The sequence below is a fragment of the Macrotis lagotis genome, chromosome 1 (genome assembly GCF_037893015.1).
Source record: "Macrotis lagotis isolate mMagLag1 chromosome 1, bilby.v1.9.chrom.fasta, whole genome shotgun sequence".
Classification (NCBI taxonomy): Eukaryota; Metazoa; Chordata; class Mammalia; order Peramelemorphia; family Peramelidae; genus Macrotis; species Macrotis lagotis.
The window spans coordinates 64101980-64124932 of NC_133658.1; the positions used below are offsets into that span (position 1 = coordinate 64101980).

Here is a 22953-nt window from a genome sequence, read left to right on the forward strand (position 1 = left end):
ATGTTAGATTTGTAGTAAGCCTGGGTTTCAACTCTGACTCTTCTACTTTAACTGTGTGACCTTAATCAAGTCACTTTCCTTATTTGAGTGTCAGTTTCCTCTTCTATAAAATGAAGGGCTTGTACTAGAAAACTTCAAGTGTGATTTTTCAGCCCTAAATAGTATAATCCATAATGCCTAGGAGAAGTAAGATATGGAGCCTTTGGGAATGAATATCAAGAGAAAAGAAATCGGGGGAGGGGGATTGAAATGTTATCTTTCTGAGAGCAATCATTCCTTTCTCTCTCTCTCTCTCTCTCTCTCTCTCTCTCTCTCTCTCTCTCTCTCTCTCTCTCTCCTCTGACCAGGTGTACCCTTCCTCTACCTCAGTGCCACAGATGGGGATGAACCAGGCACAACCAACTCAGATCTGCGTTACCACATCCTGAATCAAACTCCAGCCCAGCCCTCCCTGGACATGTTCCAACTGGAGTCCAGGTCAGGGGGCCTTGCCCTCAGTGAGAAGGGTAAGTAGATCCTATGTTCCCTAATCTTTTCTGGGGTGTCCAAGTGAGCTTTATGGCCTTTAGTGAGATGAGGATCCTGGGAGGAGGATGTTGAATGATAACTTCTGAACTTTACTGCTCTCAGGGAAGAGACCCCAAGTCCATGGGTAGTAGCAGTAATGAGGTCTCTTCTTAAACTTTGATCCTGGAGGACTTAACTCCCCCTTGTCTCTCATCTTTCTCTTTATAGTGAGCTACAAAATGGCAATAATTTAATAGACCAATGACTCAGACTTTAAAAAGTACAGCAAGGCATAGATGCTTTCCAAGTGTCAATCCTATAAACAAGAAGCTACTTCTTATATGATTTGAGGCAAAACACTTTCCTTTGGGCCTTACTTTCCTAATCTATAAAATGGAGGTTTGGACTAAATGACCTCCAAAGACTCTTCCTGCTCTAAATTTACTGATATCTATGAAATCTCCCTATATCCATGACCCTGAGAAAGTTTTCCCTCTCCCTTGGGGCCCAAGTCCAAAGTTTTAGACCAAAAGTCTTCACTGGTTGCTCCCATCTACATGCACTCATTCTTTCATTCTTCATTCATTCTTCTGGGCATTCATCCTACTTGTCCATCTATTCATCCATCCATCCATCTATGCATCCTCATTTATTCAAAGAACTTTTAGCTCCTATAGCTATTTTTTTGTTATTTTTTTGGTTTGTTTTTTGTTTTTTAGTTTTTGCAAGGCAATGGGGTTAAGTGGCTTGCCCAAGGCCACACAGCTAGGTAATTATTAAGTGTCTGAGGCCAGATTTGATCTCAGGTACTACTGACTCCAGGGCCAGTGCTCTATCCATTGTGCCACCTAGCCACCCCCTCCTATAGTTATTTTGTAATACCTCATATTCCTTCATATAACACTTCCTACCCAATGGGATTGTACATTCTAATGTGACCTGATACCAAGCTCTAGGCAGAGGCTGTGAATTTCTAGTGGATTCACCTCATTCCTACCTTCTTCTCTACCATTTAGGAAGCTCTGGGCTTGATCCTACTATTGTGAGCCACTACCAGTTGCTGGTACAGGTAAAAGACCTTGGAGACCAGACCTCAGGTCACCGAACCTTGGCCACTGTGAACATTGATGTGGTGGCGAATACTTGGTTAGCTCCTGACCCTATCCACCTGGCAGAAAATGTCCAGAACCTGTGCCCCAATTACTTCAGCCATGTAAGTAAGAATATAACTCATACAGAGACCAAGAAATGGCAACAAAGGAGGATTCACTTTAAATTTATATAGCATCCATATAAGGAGCAACAAGCTGCTTTGGGGAAGATTGTTCGATGAACAAGAGTACTGAAATGAAAATCAGGAGCCCTAAGATTTAGTCTGGGCTCTGCCATTTACCTCCTCAAAGTTATCATCTATCAGAATGACCTTGGACTAATAACACCACCACCAGGGACAACAATCATAATAACTAAAATTTATATTTACATATAATTTATAAAATTGATAAAGTACTTTAAAGTTTACAGAGTTTATTACACATATTAGCTCATTTGATTCTCATAATCAGAGGTGTCAAACATGTAGCATTCCTGAGTAAAGACCAAACCAGATTAAAATGTCATTGGAAAATATTTAACAAAATAAAAATTCAATAAAACAAATAGCATAACATTTTAATATTAAGTCATTATATGACCCACAAGGGTGGCCCAGTTTTTAATGTGACTTTGACACTGATGCTCTTGATAACCCTGAGGGGGAAGTGCTATAACATCCCCATTTACAGATAAGGAAACTGAGGCACAGAGAGTTTGAGTGATTCAGCCATGCAGCTAGTAAACATCTATCCCAAGTTCTTTCCACTTAACCATCTAGCTACCTATCACTTCTCCTTGATCTTCAGTTTCCTCATTTGCACTGAGGGGATTGTGTTAGGTGATTACTAAGGGGCTTTCCTATTCTGGGGATCCTATATAGCCATGAGTTTATAGTTCTGTGGTACATATATACATATGTATTTTGTATATGAATATTTGGCTCCAATAGTTTAGGTTGCTTTGAATTGCCTAAGGTTCTTGAGTGTCCCAGTTCACAGTTCCATGAGGTTATACTTATATAATTCAAGATACCTATGGCTTTTTATGCCAATGGTAGTTCTACGATTCTACAATTTGACTATTCTACCCAAGGTCAATTACTCTATGACTCTGTGGTTCTTTGTTATCTCCATAGGTGTTCTGCCATTGTCATTCACATTACCCCCAAACATTCCTTCTTACATCCCACAAGGGTAGATGGATTAATGAAACTTTAGTAGGGATTTCAGAATTCGGGAAAAATATGATATTTGTCCTTAGGGATTTTATAATGACAATAGAAGGACTTGACTTGGCTACATCCATCAAAGGGTCTTGAGTAGGAAGCAAGAAGTCAAAAACCTGAAGAGTCTAAATCTTTCCTTCTCCCTCTGAGCTTCCCTGTCTAGCCTTTAGCCCCTTCTGGCTCCCTCAAAGTGAGAAAACTCAACACCATAGCTAGGGATTCACACCCTACAGACAGAAATGCCTTTCAGAGAATCTTAGCTTCCAGACAAGAGTCCGGAGGAGCCTAACTAAGCTCTTTCCCATCCCCCACACCACCCATCCTCCCTTACACCATTGGGGAATCCCTTGGAATGCCCTAGGCCAGTGGGTAACTTAAAAATAGCCCACTGGGTCATAATAACACAGCCTGGAGGGGGGCCTGGGAAGGGGAGAAAAGAGAACCCTCTACTCTTAGACACATAGTTTGAGATATGAGTCATATGGCCCCAAGAGGCACCACTCCCTCTTTTTCTCCTATACCCCAAAAATGCCTTGTTCCCCCAGAACTACACTGACAGTGCCCCAGATGCAGGTCAGCTTAATTTAGGAAGGGAAGGGAACACATAATGCTTACTGTATACCAGCCACTATGATAAACACATTACAAATATTATCTCATTTAATCCTCATAACAACCCTGGAAGGTAACTGATATTATAATTTTTTTTTTACAATTGAAGAAACTGAAGCAAAGAAAGGTTAAGCAGCTTGCCCAAAGTCACCCAGCTAGTAAGTCTGAGTGTGGATTTGAACTCCAGTCTTTCCGACTCCAGGTCCAGTGCTCTATCTAGTGAGCCATTCAGCTGCCTCAGATAGTAGTATTTGTTCTGGGATCTACCCACAGGCCTCCTTAGAACCCCCTTTCCACTTACCCTTGTCCCAACTTTCTCCACCTCATTAGCAGAAGCTGTCAAAGGCTGTAGAAACTGGGACCTAGCCAAGATCTGGACTTTGCCAAGGCCACAAACAATAGCCAGATCTCTGGGTCTTTAATTGTAGTCAGGGACTTTGGGAGTCTGAGAATACTAGGAAGTCAGGAAACCTGGGTCTCAGTTCTTCCTAGCTCCACAACCTAGCTCTCTTCCCTTTCCTGGACCTTGGTCTCCTTAACAATATATGTAAAATGAGGGTGGATGACAAGATGGTGTCTAAGTCCCCCTCCAGCACAAAAAGTCATAGGATCATAGCTTCAGAAATAGGAAAAACTTTAGAGAGCATCTAGATCAGACCTTGAATTTAACAGAGAAACTTGAGACATTCAGTGGAGCATGTTCAAGGTCACAAAGGTTAAATAAATAGGGAAACTGAGGCTTGAATTCAGGTCCTCAGACTCCAGATGCAAGGTTCTGTTGTCTCCATTTAATTCAATTAAATTAATATTGGTGAAGTATCTACTCTATGCAGATTACTGTTTAAGGAGTTGGGGGAGACACAAAGTATAAATTAGATAGAACCTTCCCTTCATAGAGCATAAAGTCTTCTAGAGGATTAGATAACCATAGCATCCAACATTAATATTATAGGATCTATACAACAGAATGGTATAAAATAAAGTGAGGTGTGAGAACAAATAGAAAAGCTATTATCAACCAGGTATCAGGGAAAGCTTCCTGGTCATGGTGGCATAGGAGTTAGGCTTTTAAAGATGGGTAGAGTTTCAGGCAGCTAAGTGGCAACTTGGAATCAGGAAGAATCATCTTGAGTTCAAATCTGGTCTCAGATACTTACTAGCTGGGTGTCTCTGGGCAAGTCACTTAACCATTTTGGCTTCAGTTTCCTCATCTGTAAAGTGAGTTGGAAAAGAAAATGGCAAACCATTCCATTATCTTTGCCAAGAAAACCCCAAATGGAGTTACAAAGAATCAAATAAAACTAAACATTAGAATTTCAGATTTTTCACTGTCAATGAGAAATAGAAAAGACATTGTAAGCCTAGGGGAAGCAGAGGTAGAAGGGTAAGGAAATCCAGTCTGTGTAAAAGATAAAACAACAGCCTAGTTTAGCTGTAACTAGTAAATTTATTGAGTAGCATAAAGTTCTGTGATTCACCTGGGAACATCCAGAGACTTAGCTCAGGGCAGAGACAAAAATCAAAGCCAAGTCTCCTGATTCACGGTTCCCACTGCTATGAAGAGTGTGCAGGAGATGGTAGGCTTAGCTAATCCTCCAATTAACTTTTCATTTCAAGAAAGGAAAAGTCTCTGACTCAGGACTGTACATATTGGAGTTCATGAATCTGAATCTATGATAAAGGTTGGGGGTGGGCTCTTGGTGGATACCTCTGCCCCATCCCCCTTTCCTGGGTTGTTTCCTCATCCTGTCTCCAACCTTCACCCCATCCAGGTGCACTGGAGTGGTGGGGGTGTGGAATATCACCTGGAGAGCCAGCCCCCAGGACCCTTTAAAGTGAACAAAGAAGGAAACATCTGCATGACCCAAGAGTTGGACCGGGAGATGCAAGATGAGGTGAAGAATCTGGTCATTGTTGGGAGGAAGTTGGTACATAGATAAAGAGAGAAAGATAGATAGATTGGTTGGTTGTTATCCTATTAGCACCAAAATGGAATCACAACCTTAGAGTCTAGTTATAGTGTGTTTGACTTTGGCTGATCAGACCAGTACTAGCTCAGAATGTTCTACCACCACCATTGGTTATGTAAGCATTTGGAGTGGATTCTCTAAATTTGTCCATCTCTCAATATCTAACTATACATATAGATAGATATGTATTATGCATGCATGTATATGTCTATATGAATATATGAATATATGTATATTAATACGTATTTTGAGAGGAGTTGGTGTGTTGGAACTTAGTAGTAACACACTACCGCTCAACCTCTAGCTACTGAGAGGATGAGTTTCATTTTCACTATCAATCATCTTTTATTTTGAGGGGATTCAGAAGAGGGCAGTGATATATCATAAGTGTTCATAGGCTATCAAAGGGCCAGGGTCTCTTAGTCTGGCAGGTGGGGGAACCATTCAGAGCATGCTGCTGGGAATTCCTCTCCATGGCTACCGGAGATGTAGTTACAGGGCCATCTTGCTTTCATGTGTTCAGCTGAAGACAAATCTCTATCTATATTGATCTATCTATTATGTATATGTGAACAGAAGTGTATATTTTGTATATATGCATGTATTTATATATATATATATATATATATATATATATACATCTATATATGAAAGGAAGTAAAAAAGTGTATCATACACACTTCCGAATAAATATAAATGTAACTAAGTATGTAAAAGGAAGATGCAGAGGCAATTCCTGTGAAGAAAAATAACTCTGTGTGTTGATGTGTATGTAGGTATTCAGACCTATATATACACATATGTATTTTCACATCCATCCCCCCCACAGTTATGCTTCCTCCCAAGTATAACCTCTGATTTGCTTCCTACAGTACCTACTGTCTATATGGGCCAGGAATATGGAAGGCCTGGCCTACAGTGACCCACTGGTGCTAAGAGTCCTTGTGACAGATGAGAATGACAACCCCCCTACCTGCTCTCTTGCTGAGTCCCCTGCTGAGGTTCTTGAGCTCAGTCCCTCAGGTAAACTAAAATTCTGGGATTGGTTTGGAAAAGATGAAGGGGCAGACTTGGATGAGACAGAATAGAGAATGGCTTTTGGGTAGAATATATATATATACCCAAAATTCCCAATGGGATATAGATGATAAACTACAGCATTTGAAATCAGAAGACCTGAGGAGAGTCCCAACCCAGCCACTTAATCACTGTGTCACCTTGGACAAGTCACTTTCCCCTTTCTAGCTAGGCCTCAGTTTCCTCAGGTATCTCAAACTATGTTAAAAAAGCAATTACTATTAAAACTGTGTTACTGGTTTAAAAAAAATCAGAAAGGTAATTAATGGGACAGATTAGGTAAATATGCCCCAGAGACAATAGAAAATAGTAGTATGATGTCCTATGATGTCCAGGAACACCAGTTCCTGGAGTCAGGACTCCCTTATTTGATGAAAACTAAGAACAGGATGGTCTGGCAGAAGTTAGTGTGAGATCAACTCCTCACAAGTCACATAATGCAATAAGCTCCAAATGGTTACAGGATCTAAATAAGAGAGGTCATATCATAAACAAATGAAAGAAAAAGGAAGAGGGGCATCTAGGTAGTATAGTGGATAAAGCACCGGCCTTGGAGTCAGGAGTACCTGGGTTCAAATCCAGTCTCAGACATTTAATAATTACCTAGCTGTGTGGCCTTGGGCAAGCCACTTAAAGAAGGAAAAAGGAAGGAAAATCATTTTTATAGTGATGGATAAGAGGAGAATTCTTAACAAAACAAGGGGAAAAGATGACTGTGAAAGATAAAATGGACAATTCCACTACATAAAATTGCAATGCTTTTGCACAAGCCAAATCCAAGCAATTAGAATTGAAGATAAAGAGTTAGCTGATTTTTAAGTCTTTGCAGTTGATTTCTCTGATAAAGATCTGATAGTCAAGATATATAGGGGATGCATACAAATATATAGTCATATGTAAGAAATGGATATATTTATGTACATACAATATAAATATATAGCAACATTCCCTGAGAGATAAAAGGTCAAAGCATAGGAACAGCTTAACAGTTTTTAAAAGAAGAAATGCAAGCTATCCAAAACTATTTTAAGGAAAAAAAGGATAGGAGAAGATGAGTGGGCAGGAAGGGGTGCCTCCGACTTGAGTTCTGGGAAATGAAGAGCAGGAATGGAGATTGGCAAAACAGGGCCAATCCTACTCCGAGTTGTGATTCTGCAAGTCATTATACTGGTTTGGAGTTGTTGAGCGCAATCAGAGGGAGTGGACGACCTCCGAAGATTCTCCCAAGTAAACCACCTTGTATTTATGTATCTATGTACCTAGTAAAATGGAAGTTACTTTAGTTCTAGCAAAGTACCTTAGCTATAATAATCAAATAATAATAATAATAATAATACATAATAATACATAATAACTATTTGCCAAACTGAATTATTTAATAGAACCCTTGCTGGGAATTGTGAATGAAAATGGTTAAAATATGACATATCAGACCCTTGTTTCTAGAGTAATCAGTGGCAAGATGTTGTCAAGTCATGGCTAGGTTATAATCAGATTGTGGTCAAATCAAGTGAATCATGGACAGACAATGGTTGAGCTATAATCTGCTTAGGATTCAGTCATAACCTTACCATAAATAGTCTATGGTCAGGCTCGGGTCGTGCTGCAGTCCATCCTGCACCCCTGGTGACAGGTGCTGCTACTGATGTTTGCCCTTCTTTCTCAAAGACCATGGCATCAGGGAGGTGATACTATGACAAGTACATGAATTAGATATAAGTGAGGGGAGCTGTGCTAAATCACCAGGCTCACTTTCTCCTCCAGAGTCATCTGGGTCCAGTGACCAGATGTGGATCAGGACAACTGGAGATTTGTCTTGGAGGTGAGGCATTCAGGGTTAAGTGACTTGCAAGGTCATATAGCTAGGAATAGTCAAATGTCTGAGGCCAGATTCGAACTTCTGTCCTCCTGACTCCAAGGTCAGTGCTCTGGTGACAGGTGCTATTTCCCTCCTATATAGGTACAGAGGTGACCAGGTTTCAGGCCACAGATGCTGATGACCCTACTTCTCTTAACTCCCATGTGGTTTACAAACCACTGAGCGAGGAACTTGTGGGACTCGAGGGGTCCTCCTTCACTGTGGACCGCGACACAGGGGCAGTAATGGTACAGAACAACCCACTCAGGGCAGGAGAAGTCTACAAACTGCAGGTGCTTGCGGTTGACCTGGCTGGAGAAGAAGGGGGTAATTGTCTATACAATCCTCATCCAAAACAGAATTCATCATCTTCCTCCCATTCCCTTGCCCTCTTCTCAACTTCCCTATCCTACCGAGAATGCTGCTCACCTCCCAATCACCAGTCTTGTCATCCTTGACAGAATAAGACCCAAATCTTATCCTTTCTTACCTTGACCTCTCCCCCATAAATCCTCTTCTATCCATTCATTCTCTACACAAATGCACAGTCTCCTCACCTCTCACCTGCACTATTGTAATAGACTTCTGGATGTGTAAGTGATCTAAGGTCTCTCTCCCACATCTATCTAGCCATCTTTCAGCTGCAAAAATGCTTTTCCTAAAGTCCCATCTGACCCCGCCATCTTCCTCCTCAATCAACTTCAGTGATTCTTTATTGCCTCCAGGATCAATAGAAAATACTGTTTGGTGCTGAAATCCCTTTGAAACTTAGCCCTGCTTACATTTCCCACATCTTACTCCTCTCCACATACTGAACTCTCTTGTTCCTCCAGATCCTTTTGAGAGGTTTTCATCTCAAAATTGGCTTTTCTCCATATCTGGATTGCTTTTCCCTTTCACTTCCCCATCAAGACTGAGTTCAAATTCCACCTTTCGCAGGAGGGCTCTCTTAGTACTCCTGTCTCTACTCTAAGACTTTCTCCTGTTTATTATACTGCCTGTACCTTCTCTGTTCATTGACTGACTGACTGATGGATCCCACCCACTGGGGTCCGATCCCTGAGATGACCACAGGAAGGGTATTCCCTCTACTCAAATGCTTCAGTCCAGTAGATTGCAACCATGTTTTGTTTGCTATCTCCTTCTCAGGGACAAGGGTTATCCCTCCCAATCCTGAGAGGACTTGAAGATGTGAGCTGGATTTTCCCAAACATCCCCTTCTCCATGTTTTCTGGAGAATGTTAGACCTGGAGTCAGAAAGACCTGAGTTCAAATTCAGCCTCAGAACCTTGTTGTATCATCTTGGAAAAGTCATTTGTTATAAACCTCAGTTTGGGCATCTATAAATGGAGACAATAGTATCTACAGGGTTATTTTGTGGATCAAATGAGATAATAATATTTGTAAAGTGCTTTATTACCTTAAAACGCTATATAAATGCTAGAAGGGGGTAAACAAGCATTTATTAAGCACCCATTGTATAACAGGGTTGCAAATATTATCTCATTTGAGCCTCACCACAATCCTGGGAAGTAGGTCCCATTATTATCCCCATTTTTCAATTGAGGAAATTGAGGTTAAGTGACTTGTCCAAGGTCATACAGCTAGCAGCTGTCTAAGGCTGAATTTGGACTCCAGTCTTGCTCTATCCATTGCTGCATTTAGCTGCCTCTGGGTGAGGGTGTCCTAAGGCCATGTCATAGATCGATTTTCTAAAGAACTACTTAACCTGAAGAAGACAAAATTTAGGTGAGACCCAATCACATTCTCAAGTATTTGAAAGACCATCATTTGGGAGGGATTAAATTTGTTCTGCTCCCTCCCATCAGCCCAAGCCCAGTGGATAGAATTAGGAGCAAAGGATTGCAGGTGTGAATTTAGGCTCTTTAGGGAAGAAAACTTCATAACAATCAGATATGTATGAAGGAAAATGGGGCTGCCTGAGGAAGTAGTGAGTTCCCTGTTACCGGAGGTCTTTCAGCAGAGACTTCATGATGATTTGTCAAAGATCTTGTCATGTGGACCTCTACTAAGATATTGATGGGACAAAAAGACCTCTGAGAAGTGTTTTCAGTAATTTTGTGGTTTCTAGGTCTGAGCAGTACCTGTGAAATCACCATCAAGGTCCTGGATGTGAATGACCATGCCCCTGTGTTCACAGCCTCTCAGGTAAAGGCAGATACTGCACTACTGACCATCCCATACCCACAAAAGAGTGGTTTGGACAAGAGAGTATAGGTGGTGTGGGCTGAGTCCATGAAAGGTGTCAGGGACCCGGAGGGAGAGATTTCAAATTTCCCACTATGGAGACAGTTCTGGAGACCTGAATTCAAATTCAATATCAGATACTAGCTATGTCACTGTGGGCAAATCACTTAAATGTCTGTTTACCTCAGTTTCCTCAACTGTATAATGGGGATCCTAGCACCTCCTTCCCAGGAAGTTGTGACGATCAAATGAAAAAATATTTTTAAAGCATTTATTATAGTATCTGGCACATAGTAGCCACTTAATAAAAATTTGTTACCTTTCCTTTCTTCCATAGTGCTAAATCCCCTTCCATCTGGGGCTGATTAGAGGATTTATAGCTGGAGAGGAACTTAGAGACGATTTAGTCTAATACTCTCTTTTTTACAAGATGGAGAAACTGAGGTCCAGAGATGAAAAATGACTTCTTCCATTAAAGAGCAGAACAAGGATTTGAACCCAGATACTAGACCAGGTGTTCTTTGCCTTGTACTTCATTGCCTCTCTTGGAGTAATGCTCTGTCTCTTCTCAGTATGGACCAGTCAACCTTTCTGAGGATACAGCACTGGGGACTCGTGTAACCACAGTCACGGCCACAGATGCTGACCTCGACCCGGAGTACACTCTTATTGACTTCTCAATTGTGGAAGGGGACCCCAGTGAAACCTTTGTCCTAGATTCAAACCCACAGAGTGGCCATGCAGACATCCGACTACAGAAGGTGAGGGGTCTCAGGAGGGAAATTCACTGAGGGGAAGAGTAACTGGAACTTCTCTTACAGGGCAGCTATGTTCCTTGTTCCTGGGCCTGAGAGAGATCTGGAGGTGGGGAGCCCCTGGTGAAACTTTTCTATGCAAGATCCAACTTAGGATGGATTATATATAGGGATTTGAGAATGGATAGTTGGGAATGGATGGAGGGGAATGGGAGGCAAAGAAGAACAAAGCCCTAGGGCTTTGCAGAAGGATCATCCATCACCCTTATGGGAGCTGAGCTCTGTCCCATGAGTGGGTTGACCCCCTGCCACGAATGTTCTTCCCCCTCATCTCCGCCTCCAAGTTTCCCTGGATTTCTTTAAGTCCCAGCTTAAATCTCACCCCCTACTTTTCTGGTTCATTCTGCTAGCACTCCCTATTCTAGATACTAATAAACTTCTCTTTTCAGAGTACCTTTCATCTAGGCAGACAAAATTGTTAGGTATGATCTCCCTAATTAGACTGAGATCTAAAGTATTTATCACATTATCAGGTGCTTAGTCAATTCTTGCTGACTGACTGACATGGTCAAATAAGAAATCAATCAGACAAAGTACTGACAGAATTGAAGATTTAATTATTCTGTGTGTGTGTGTGTGTGTGTGTGTGTGTGTGTGTGTGCATGTACAATACAGCAGGTTAGAGCAGGTACATAAGTATAGGATGCACATCCAAATATGCTATCTATCTACCTGTGTGTTTATAGACTAATAATTATAACTCACCCTTTTCTAATAGTTTAAGATTTGTTGTGTATTGGATAGAGCATTTACCCTGGAGTCAGGAGGAACTGAGATCAAATTAAGCCTCAGACACATACTAGCTGTGTAACTCTGGGCAAGTTACTTAACCATGATCATCTCACCAAGAAAATCAGCAATTTTCTGCATACTTTTCTCACAGCAATCCTAGGAGATGAATAGTAAAAGTACTACCATGTCCATTTTATAGACAAAGAAATTGAGGTTCACGAAGAAGAATTTTCTTGCCCAAGGTCACACAGCTATAATAAGACCTCAAGCAAATCTATAAAACTTGAGTTTCCTGACATTTGGATCAAAGTCAACAGAGGAAGAAAGAGAGACCATCATGTCATGGGAGTCTACTATAGAACACCCGGAGAGAGGGAATAAATAGATGCATTCAGAAAACAGATGCAGGCAGGAAGGAAATAGGAGAAGGGAGGAAGGAAGAAGGAGAAGGGAGGAAGGAAGAAGAAGGAAGAAGGAAGAAGGAGAAAGAAAGAAGGAAGAAGAAAGGAGAAAGGAAGAAAGAGAAAGGAAGAAGGAGAAAAGGAAGGAAGAAAGAGAAAGAAGGAAAGAAGAAAGAGAAGGAAGAGAAAGAAGAAAGGAAAGAAGAAGGAGATAGGAGGAGAAAAAGAGAAAATAAGGAAGGAAGAAGGAGAAATGAGAGGGAGGAAGGGAGGAAAAAGAGGAGGAAGGGAAGAAGGTAGGAAGAAATGAAAGAAGAGAGAGAAAGTGGGAAGAAGAAAGAGAAGGAGGGAAGATGAAAGGGAAAGAAAGGAGGAAAAAGAAAGAGAAAATGAGAAAGAGAGGAATGAGGAATAAAAGGAAAGAAGAAAGAAGAAAGGGAAAAAAGAGGAAGAAAAAGAAAGAGAAGAGAGAGGAGAAAAAGAAAAGGAAGAAGGAAGAAAAGCAGGAAGGAAGATCCTGTTCTTTATTCCTTGGACTACCTAGCTGTTTCTAAGATACTAAATTGCAGAGGCAGTGTTTCATAATGGATAGAATACTAACTTGGAATCTGGAAGTCCTATATCCAAATCAAACCCCTGATGTTTACTAGTTATATTACTTTGAACAAGTCCCTTAACCTCTCCAGACTTTAGGCAAGTTTCCAAAACTCTAAGTTATATCCAATTTGTGATCTGTCCTGGTAGAAGTTCTGACATCAGTGAAATAAATCATGATATAATGCCTAAACCAATCAAAATAGGGAGTCTTAGCTTTGACAATGGTACAGCTAATGGTTTTGGAACTGGCTGAATGATTGGACCCAGAGAGTTATTAAATACTTTATGTCAACTTGGAAGGAGGTCTGTGGTGCAGTGCCCTAGGGAGCTGTCCTTCATTCCATCCTGCTTAATACTTCGGTCAGACTTGAATAAAGACATAGATAGAACATTTATCCATTTTTCCAATGACACTGGATGAGTCAGGATCCAAAAATATCCCAACGGACAAGCATGATGGATTAAATCAAAATTACTGAAGCCCTCTTTAAAGTGGGAAAAGCACCCTCTATAGCGCTGACCTCAAAGGGTAACTTCTTGGCTCAGAGGAGATAATGCCTGCAAAGTATTTGCAAAGTCCAAAGCTCTCTATCAATCAATATCAGCTGTTACTCATAGTAATAGTAAACAAGATGAAGCTTAATAGAAATAAATCAAAAATCCTATACAGGTTGAAGAAATAAATTGCAGAATTACAAGAGAAGAGAGGTACAGCTAGTCAGCAATTAGTCTGAAAAAGATAGGGTAGGGGTGGTTAATGAAATGAAACCTCAGTAGCTTGTGCACTACTAAGCCAAGTTCGGACCAATGGATGTGATAGGCCTATAGCCCTCAGCCCCAGTTTCCATTTTGGAAACATAGTGCTCATCTCTGAAAGATGTTCAAGGATCTCTGGAGGAGGCAGCCGGGGTAATGGGGGCTTCAAGGCTGCACCATGTCAAGATTGGTGAAAGGAACTAAGGACATATCACCCAGAGATATGGGACATCATCCAGGAGATAACTCATTTCAACTCCATCATAAAGAAAAAGCATGATAACAATGAAAACTGTCCCCCAGTGAAAAGCACAATCTCAAAAGGTTGCAGATTTTCCCTCACTAGAGATCTTCAGACTAAGGCTGGATGACTTTTTGGGAAAATAGTAGAGAGAGGAGAAAGAGAGGAGCTAGGTGGCATAGTGTATAGAGTTATCAACCCTAGAGTCAGGAGGACCTGAGTTCAAATCTGTCCTTAGATATGTACTAACTGTATGATCCTGGGCAAGTCACTTTACCATATTTGCTTCAGTTACCACAACTGTAAAATAAACTGGAGAAGGAAGTGTAATCTGTATCAATATCTTTGCCAAGAGAACCCCAAATGGGACTTCAAAGAGTCAGACACAACTGAAATGACTCAACACCAACAAACAAGAAGGAAAACACTACAAGCTAGAATTCTCAAACTGGAGTCAGGAAGACCAGAGTTCAAATCCAGCCTCAGACTCTTACTGGCTATGTGATCCTGGGCAAATTACTTAACCTCTGTCTGCTAACAGTATCCTCAATTGCAAAATGGGAAGAATAATAACGCTTAGCTCATAGGGTTATTATAAGGATCAAAAGAGATATTTATAAAGGGCCTCAAGTGTAGAAGGTGTTTAATAAAAACTGGTATCCTTCTTTCCTTTGAGGGAGCATGCTCTGAATTTGAATCCTACTCAGATATTATTTACTAGCCATGTAGCCCTGAGTCACTTGACCTTAGTTTTCTCATCTGTAAAATGGGGATAATAAGAATAACATTCATCTCATAGAGTTGTCATGAGGATTAGCTAACAGAAGTTATCTTAGCCAATCTTAAAGTCCTTGCTAAATGCTGACTACTATTATTATGACTACAAATGTGACTACAATGTGACTATATTACTATTATGACTAGAAATGTGAACTGTTATTATTAGTGCCCCCCCTACTGTATGTAGGACAGAGTTATGAATACAGTGTATCTGCCTAGACTGGATGGAAGAGATGGTAGTCTAGGAAATGAGGTCACAAAGGAAAGCTTGGTCCTGAAAAAGCTAATCTAGATAGTTTAATAGTAAGAATGTAGACGTTAAAGTCAAGAAAACATGAGTTTAAATCCTAGGTCAGATTCTTCCTGAGTGACTCTTAGCAAGCCATGTAACCTTGGTCTATCTCAGTTTCCTTATCTTTAAATAAAGACATGATATTATAATTACATAATAATAATAATAATAATATATTAATCTACTGCTGTGAGGGTCAAATGAGATGACACATGTAGATGTACTACACAAACCTTAATTTGCTATATAAAATACTGGCTATTGTTATTATTCCTCCACCCTTCAGACCCCTTCCTTCCTCCCCTTGCCTAAGCCCAGAACAGAATGGCAAGCCCTCTATTTCCCTCTGGTCATGCCCCAAGGCCTAAAGATGCCATGTCCTTAAAACCCACGCTATCCATTCAGATAAGGATGGTTCAGTAGTAGAAGTGGAAAGTTAGAATCTCAAAAGACCCTGACATTTATTAGCTGTGGATCCTGGGCCAAGTCACTTGATATCTCTGTAACTCAGTATCCTCATCTATCAAATGAGGGAGTGGGACTAAACGGCCTCTGAGGTCCCTTCTTGATCTAAATTCTATAATCTGATATACAATTCTCCTATCATAAATCCTGGAGGAATTCTAATGATCTGATGGCTTTGGTAGGTGTTTAGGGACTGGAGAAGGACCCAGTCTCAAGTGTTCTTCCTCCCCTCTCCCTTCCCCTTCCCTGGTTGGGGGTGGGGGGAGTGGGAAGTGGTGGAAAGCAGCAAGAGTCTCTAGAAACATGTTTGGCCAAATAAGGCAAAAACTGGCATTCTCCTCCTGGCACATCCTGGACCCACCCCAAGGTTGGCAGCTATATAGGCCCTTCCACACCGGGGGCAGGGAGGAGTAGGAGTAGGGAAAATCTTAGGTGCTGGGGCTCTGGAACCGTTTCAGAATAGAAAGTGGATAAAAGACCATTTATGGGGAACCTTCTCAGCCTGGAAGACCATAGACATCTAGTACAGGGGCAGTCATGATCTGGTGGAAGTGTGGGCTGGTTGGAAGGTAAAGAAAGCTCTTGAGGGGACAGGAACACACAGAGAAAAAGACTATATTTCCCCTGTTTTTGCCCAGGTCCTAACCCTGGGCCTCACAAATATGTACTGTGGGGTTATGAGGAAGAGATTAAAGATGGTTCTATGCCTTACATCCCTTATTACAACAGGCACAAGCTTAAGGGACCCATCCCAGAGTTTTCCTATATAAAGAACTATATTCTTATTTCCTCCAACACCTCAGTCATAGAGAATAGCAACTGTCTGTTCCTCCAGTTCCCCTGGAGAGAGGCAGTCTTTTAGACTGTATGATGTTCAGACACAAGAAAGAATTGGGAACTTGGCTTTGATTGCAATGTTTGAGGAGAATGTGGTCCCTTATTACTGAACTCTCAGGAATGGTATACTTAGGTAAAGGAGTGCCAGCTAACCTGAATTCAGTATGTTGAGTTGCAATGTATTTGATAGACAATGATGATGCTTGTCCTTCATTCCTGAAGACATCAGGGAGGTGATGCCATGACATGCACATGAATTGGATTTGAGTGAGGAGGTGCTATGCTAAGCCACAAGATTCACTTTCTCTTCCCAAGACCAGATATGAATCAGGTTGACTGAAGATGGCCCTGGATGAGAGGCAATCAGAGTTAAGCAATTTGCCCAAGGTCTCACAGATAGTAAAAGTCAAGTGTCTGAAGTCAGATTTGATAGACTATTACTTCATTCACTTCTCAAATCAACCCAGTGTCTGAGGCCCAGAGAAGTCCTCATGACTTGCCCAATGTCAAAAAAGATTTATAAATATCAGGGCTGGGATTAGATCCCACTTCCTCAGACTTCAGATAATGCACGTGGCCCCTTTCAGCACATGAATCTAACTTAGAGGGGAGGGACAAATAATCTAAGACTTAGCATGGATTACCTGTGGTACAGGAGACAATGGCCATCATTTATTAATTCAGTTCAATTGGATCAGCAAGGGGGTAGCAGCCCTGGAATCAGGAAGATGGCCTCAGACACTTAATAATTTCCTAGCTGTGTGACCTTGGGCAAGTCACTTAACCCCATTGCCTTAAATAACTAAAATTAGAAATAAAATTATAAAAATTGGAACTAACAAACCTTCTTTAGACACCTAGTAGGTGCCAGGTGGGCTGGGCACGCAAAGACTAAAAATGACAGCTCACCTACCCTCAAGTAGCTTAAATTTCACTGGGGAGAAAAAACCATGTCACATGTAAGTAATTAGTAAATACATATATATATATGTACATATATATATACATATATATACATACAAAGTATAATTTGGAGGTGGCAAGGAAAGAACTCATAGTTGGTGGAATCAGTAAAGGCATCATATACAAGGAAGCATGTTGACTGAGCCCTAGAGAGAGCTAAGAGTTCAAAAAGGTGGAGGTGAGGAGGGAGAGAATTCCAGGGCTTGGAACCTAGCCTGTATAAAGGTAGAAGATGTTACATACAGTAGGTGGCAAACAGTCTGACTGTGGAGATCAAGGAAGACCTTCCATGAAATTTGATGCACTTAAATGAAGGGGTAGCAAATGTTAGGATCCCTAGAGGGAGGGAGAAAGAGAGAGAGAGAGACAGACAGACAGACAGACAGACAGACAGAGAGACAGAGAGACAGAGACAAAAAGAGAGAGAGCTCACAGTGACCCCCAACTTCTCTGATCCCAGAAACTGAACTACACTTCAGCATCAAGCTATGAACTAGTGATCATGGCAAAGAACCTGGCAGAGCTCATTGGGTCAGGGATGGACCCATCAGTCACAGCCACCGTGACCGTGATAGTGGAGGAACCTATGTGGCCCCCTGTTCTAAGCCAAGAAAGCTATGAGGTCACCATTCCAGACAGTACCCCTCCAGGTACCATCCTGCTGACCATTGGGACTGAGGATCCCCACAGCCCACCACTCAGGTAACAGCCTGCTCTTGTCCTCTCTTCAACTTTGGAAGTTGTCTGCTCTCCATGACCAGATTTATGTTATATTATGGAGACTCCTATATTTAGAATGCGGGTGGGGGAAATTGAGATATCATCTAGGACAACCCACTTATTTTACAGAAATGGAAAAATGACAAAACCAAGATTCCCTAGATAAAGTGGCACAGACAAGAGTGGAATCTTGGATCCTTGATTCCAAATCAAGTGTTCCTGCTACTATGTTGTTTGTGATAATATACAATGACATGAGTGGTCTCAAAGCTCAGATAATCTCAAAATCATTTCTTTTCATCTTTGGAATGCTTCCTCTGATGATTTCTGCATCAGTTTATAGGCTCATGTAACATTAGAACATATATACATGTATGTATATCTATACATACATATATGTTTTAATTTCTAGTTCTATATATTTAAGTATTCTAGTCTACATTATATTTGTATACATTGTGTTGGGATCATATGGCCAAAAAACATATTTGGAAGGAATTGGTTGTAGATATGGGCAAAAGGATTAGTGACTGGCAGGAAAAGTGAAATTAGAAGGTATGAAAATCTTTTGATGCTCTGGGAAAAAACAAAAACAAAAACTCTCTAGTCTTGGACTTTTGAAAATTGAATTCAATTTGTACTGTTTGTGTTTTCTATACTAACTTGAATATAGTAGACATTCAATAAATATTTATTAAATTGAGGGGAGAAAAGATTGGCTTTGAGTCAAGAGACAGAATACTAGACTGAAGTCAGGAAGATCTAGATTTCAATACTGTCTCAGATACTTACTAATTGTGTGACCCTGGGCAAGTCATTTAGCCTCTGTCTGCCTCAGTTTTCTCATGTGTAAAATGAGCAGGGCAAATAATGATTTCTAACATTCTGTCTAGTGCTAAACCTATGATCCTTTGATAAATTCTTACTAGTTGTGGAATTGTAGGTGTCACTTTTTCCGAACCTGTTTCCTTATTTGTAAGATAGGAATAATAATACTTATACTATCCATCCCATCACAAGAAACACATTTTATACATCTTCAAAGTATAGAAATGTGAGCTTTTATTATGATTATTCTCCTTGCCCCATTGCCATCCATTCCCCTATACACACAGAGGACCACATTCTGGAAGATCAGATTGATCTGTCCTGATTGAGGGAAATGGAATTCTTATGGAGGCAGAATCCCAGAACCCCAGAATTTCAAGCCAGAAGGAACCTTGGAAGTGATCTAATTCAACCCTCTCATTTTCCAGATGAAGAAAATGAAGGCCAGATGTGACTTGGCCCAGGGCTCAGCTCTGACCTCATGTGATCAGCTCCCTTCTCCCATTCCCAGCCTCCAGTTGCCTTTGGCCCATCCCCAGACCCAGTCTGACAGAATAATATTCAAATCAAATTAACTAGCATTTATTAAGAGCCTGTTATGTGTAGGACACTGGGCTAGGCCTCAAGGATTCTAAGAAAGGCAGCAACAACAACAAAAAAATCCCCTAAAGTCTTTGCTTTCAAGGAGTTCACAATCTAAAAGCCAATATTTATTTAACTTTATGGTTTGCAAAGTAATATAAATATATTATTTTCTTTGATTCTTATAACTGTTCTATAATATAGGTGACACAATGTAAAGTGAGGGCACATGACACAATGCAAAGAAGTCTTAGAGTAAGGTAGATTTGAGTTCAAATCCCAGCACTCCCAATTACTAATTTTGAGTTCTTGAGCAAGTTCCAGCTTCTCTGTGACTCAGTTTCTTCCTCTATAAAATGGGATTGAATCATTAGATGACTTCTAAAGTTTTTTAGCTCTAAATATATGATCCTATGGTCCCCCGTTCTAAGCCAAAGAAAGCTATGAGGTCACCATTCCAGACAGCTGGAGCTCTAGATATCATAAAACTGTGAAGAATCCCACTGGGGAAACTGAAGCACAGAGAAGTTACATGATTTTAGTCAGAGGACAGTTTCCTGAGAGGAGAAAGGTTTGCCCTTTCTATCATTCCCTCATCCACCTATTTCTAGGTATCCCCTTCTTTCTTCCAGTCTGTCCCATGCTATTTCCCCACCTTCTTGCCAATGTATTCATAGGTTCTCTATGATGGATGACTTTGAAGGGTGGCTGTCCATTGAAGAACACTCTGGGGAAGTCCGAACAGCTTCGAAACTGGGGTCTGGACAACCTAAGGAGACATACACTGTGCAAGTAGTGGCCGAGATCATGGGTAAGGGAGAATCTGGGAGGAGCTGGCCCCACACACTGAGTCAAAGAGATTCTAAGAAAAAAGAGCGAAAGGAAGACAATGGGGTTTTTTCTCAATGAGGCCAAGAAGTGTATGAAGTCCAGAATCATAGATTCCAAGTTGGAAGGACTCTCAGAGATAATCCATACCATCCCACACCAAGCAGACATCCCCCTTCATTATTCCCAACAAGTGGTCATCCATCCAATCTGCTTTCAATACAGGAATTGATGGGTAATTCATCAAATTCCAAGACAAGTCATTCCACTTTGGGATAGCTCTGTATAAAGTAGTGTCTCCATCTGCAAGCTAAGTCTAGGATGTTCACGCAGGCACTCAACTCCCCTATAAAGACAAAAAGCTTTCCCTATACCCTTCCAGCACCCTCCATCATGACTACCTGGCTCAATCAGGTAAAGGTGATCAATGGTTGATCAGGAGATTTGATGGGAAGCTACTCTCTCTTAAAGAGCCACTGCTCCTTTTGTGTACTATCTACTCCCTACACCCTGCTTTTTAAACAAGGCCCAAGGGGGAAAAAATTAAGCTCCACCATTTAGACCCCAATGAGAACCCCTGGCATAAATTGGCTTCTGCCATCTTCCTAAAGAATGAGAGCCACTTGCATAAACTGGTCTCCCTGGTGATCAAGGAGATCTGGGTATTGGTAGGAAGAGGTAGGATTTATTAGGAGAAAGAGAACTATGGTGAAGAGCATTAGACTGCAATGTTCTACTGAGTACTATGTGGCCTTGGGCTTTGGCCCTCCATTCTCTCATATTTAGGGAGGGGGTTGGATTAAATCCAGAATTCTTAATCTGTTGGTGCATCATGGATTCTTTCTCAGTCTTGTGAAGTCTATGGACCCCTTCTTGAGATAATATCTATAGAAGCATAAAGCAAAACTTACAGGATGATGAAACCAATAATATTCAAATATTAAAACAATTTTTTTTTAAATCCACAGATCCCAGATTAAGAATCCCTGCATTGGATCTCTAAAGTCCCAATCAAATGCATGGATTTGGGATGGGTTGGGGTGGGGAAAGGGTATGTTGTTCTGTCCCCTATTGAGAACTAAAGGGATTGGAGCTGAAAGAGACCTCAAAGAGGAAGCAAAATTTATAGAGTAAGGGCTAGAGAGACAAGAATAACGTGGCTTTAAGAGCCACCTTTGACACCTTCTAGCTAAGTGACCTGGGAGAAGTCACTTAACCATCTATGAAATAAGAGAAGTAAACTAGATGTCCTCTAAGATCTCTCCCAGCTCTCAAGTCTATGAGCCAAGAGATCACATCATCCATAGCCCTGTTTTATAGATGAAAAAATGGAAGCCCAAAGTTCAAGGTTACATAGGTAGTAAATGATGCCACTGGGATTCAAAGCCACTTCTTCTGATTTCAAATCATTGCTGTTCCTCTCTGAAGAAGAAATGGAAACCCAGAGATGAGGAGGGATTTCCCAGTTCCCAATCTCTAGTTAGCCTTCTTCCTGAATAACTCACTCCCTACATAATCAATGGTTGTAGAACTTCGCCCTACCCACTCTGAATGGGGGGAAGGTCCTTGACCTTGTCTTTGATTCTTCTGCAGACCATCCCAACCTATCTACCACAGCAGCTCTGGTACTTCATATAGTGCGTGATCTCCCATCCCCTGCTCGAAAATCCCCCTCCTTTCCTGTACCTGTCTCCTCCCCGCTCCAGATCCTTTGCACTCCCCAGTATGTACCACAGGGAGTGATCATCAATGGGCTTCAGCTGTGGGGAGAGCATGCTGCTGACAATGACCCCTATTCCTTCACTCTAAGCGAGGACCCCACAGTACAGCGAGAGTGGAGGCTCCGGGCACTCAATGGTGAGTTTTGGATTGGGTAGAGGTCCAGAAGCAGGAGACCGAATGACTGGGTAATTCTTCAAGAAAGACAGTGGGATTTATGGGAAGAACCCTGGATTTGGGACTAGAAAAACTGGATGACCTTGTGGAGGGCAATTTTTCCTCTCTGGGTCTTGGTTTCCCTATTTGGAAAAATGAAAGAGATGGGCAAGATGACCTCCAAGGTACCTTCCAGTTCTCCATCTTGGGATCCATCACATACTGAGCCCTGGCTGCCATCTTGTGATCCATCCCACACTTTTCCTATCTTAGACACCCATGCCTACCTCACCATGGCACTCCACTGGTTGGAACCCCAAGAATACTTCGTTCCAGTTTTCCTGACACACTTGTCTCAGACCCAGCTGCTCCAAATACGAGGTAAGCCCTGCTCATCTCCGGAGGGAAACAACTAAGTATTTGCTGAGCTAAAGTACAGGAATCATTTGAAAGAGAAGTGTAAGATGAAATAGTCCTTGTTCCCTAAGAGCTCAGTAGCTCAGTGCATGGAAATGTTCAAGGCTCCTTCTTCTTTCTCTAATATATCTCTCCCAATACTGCCAGACTGAATTTCTTCATGTATGTATAGCTCTGGTCCCCTACACCTAGATCTGGATATGTCGTTTCTCCAGTCAAATCAGGTCTGCAAGCATTTATTGAGTGCCTACTGTTTCCAACAGAGCAAGGCA

At 41.3% G+C, this 22953-nt stretch overlaps 1 protein-coding gene across 3 annotated transcripts in view; it reads left to right on the forward strand.

Annotated features, from left to right (window-relative positions):
• CDH16 (cadherin 16) overlaps positions 1-22953 on the forward strand; it is a 40498-nt gene that overhangs the window by 11988 nt on the left and 5557 nt on the right. For 2 of the 3 annotated variants that reach the window (XM_074202959.1, XM_074202954.1), the window contains 11 exons: positions 348-506; positions 1524-1720; positions 5212-5334; positions 6282-6432; positions 8447-8671; positions 10437-10513; positions 11125-11313; positions 17892-18133; positions 20239-20372; positions 21983-22246; positions 22538-22645. In XM_074202959.1, the coding sequence (XP_074059060.1) occupies positions 348-506; positions 1524-1720; positions 5212-5334; positions 6282-6432; positions 8447-8671; positions 10437-10513; positions 11125-11313; positions 17892-18133; positions 20239-20372; positions 21983-22246; positions 22538-22645 (1869 nt within the window). The remainder of the gene's footprint in view (positions 1-347; positions 507-1523; positions 1721-5211; positions 5335-6281; positions 6433-8446; positions 8672-10436; positions 10514-11124; positions 11314-17891; positions 18134-20238; positions 20373-21982; positions 22247-22537; positions 22646-22953) is intronic. The other variant, XM_074202967.1, reaches the window with a different exon arrangement.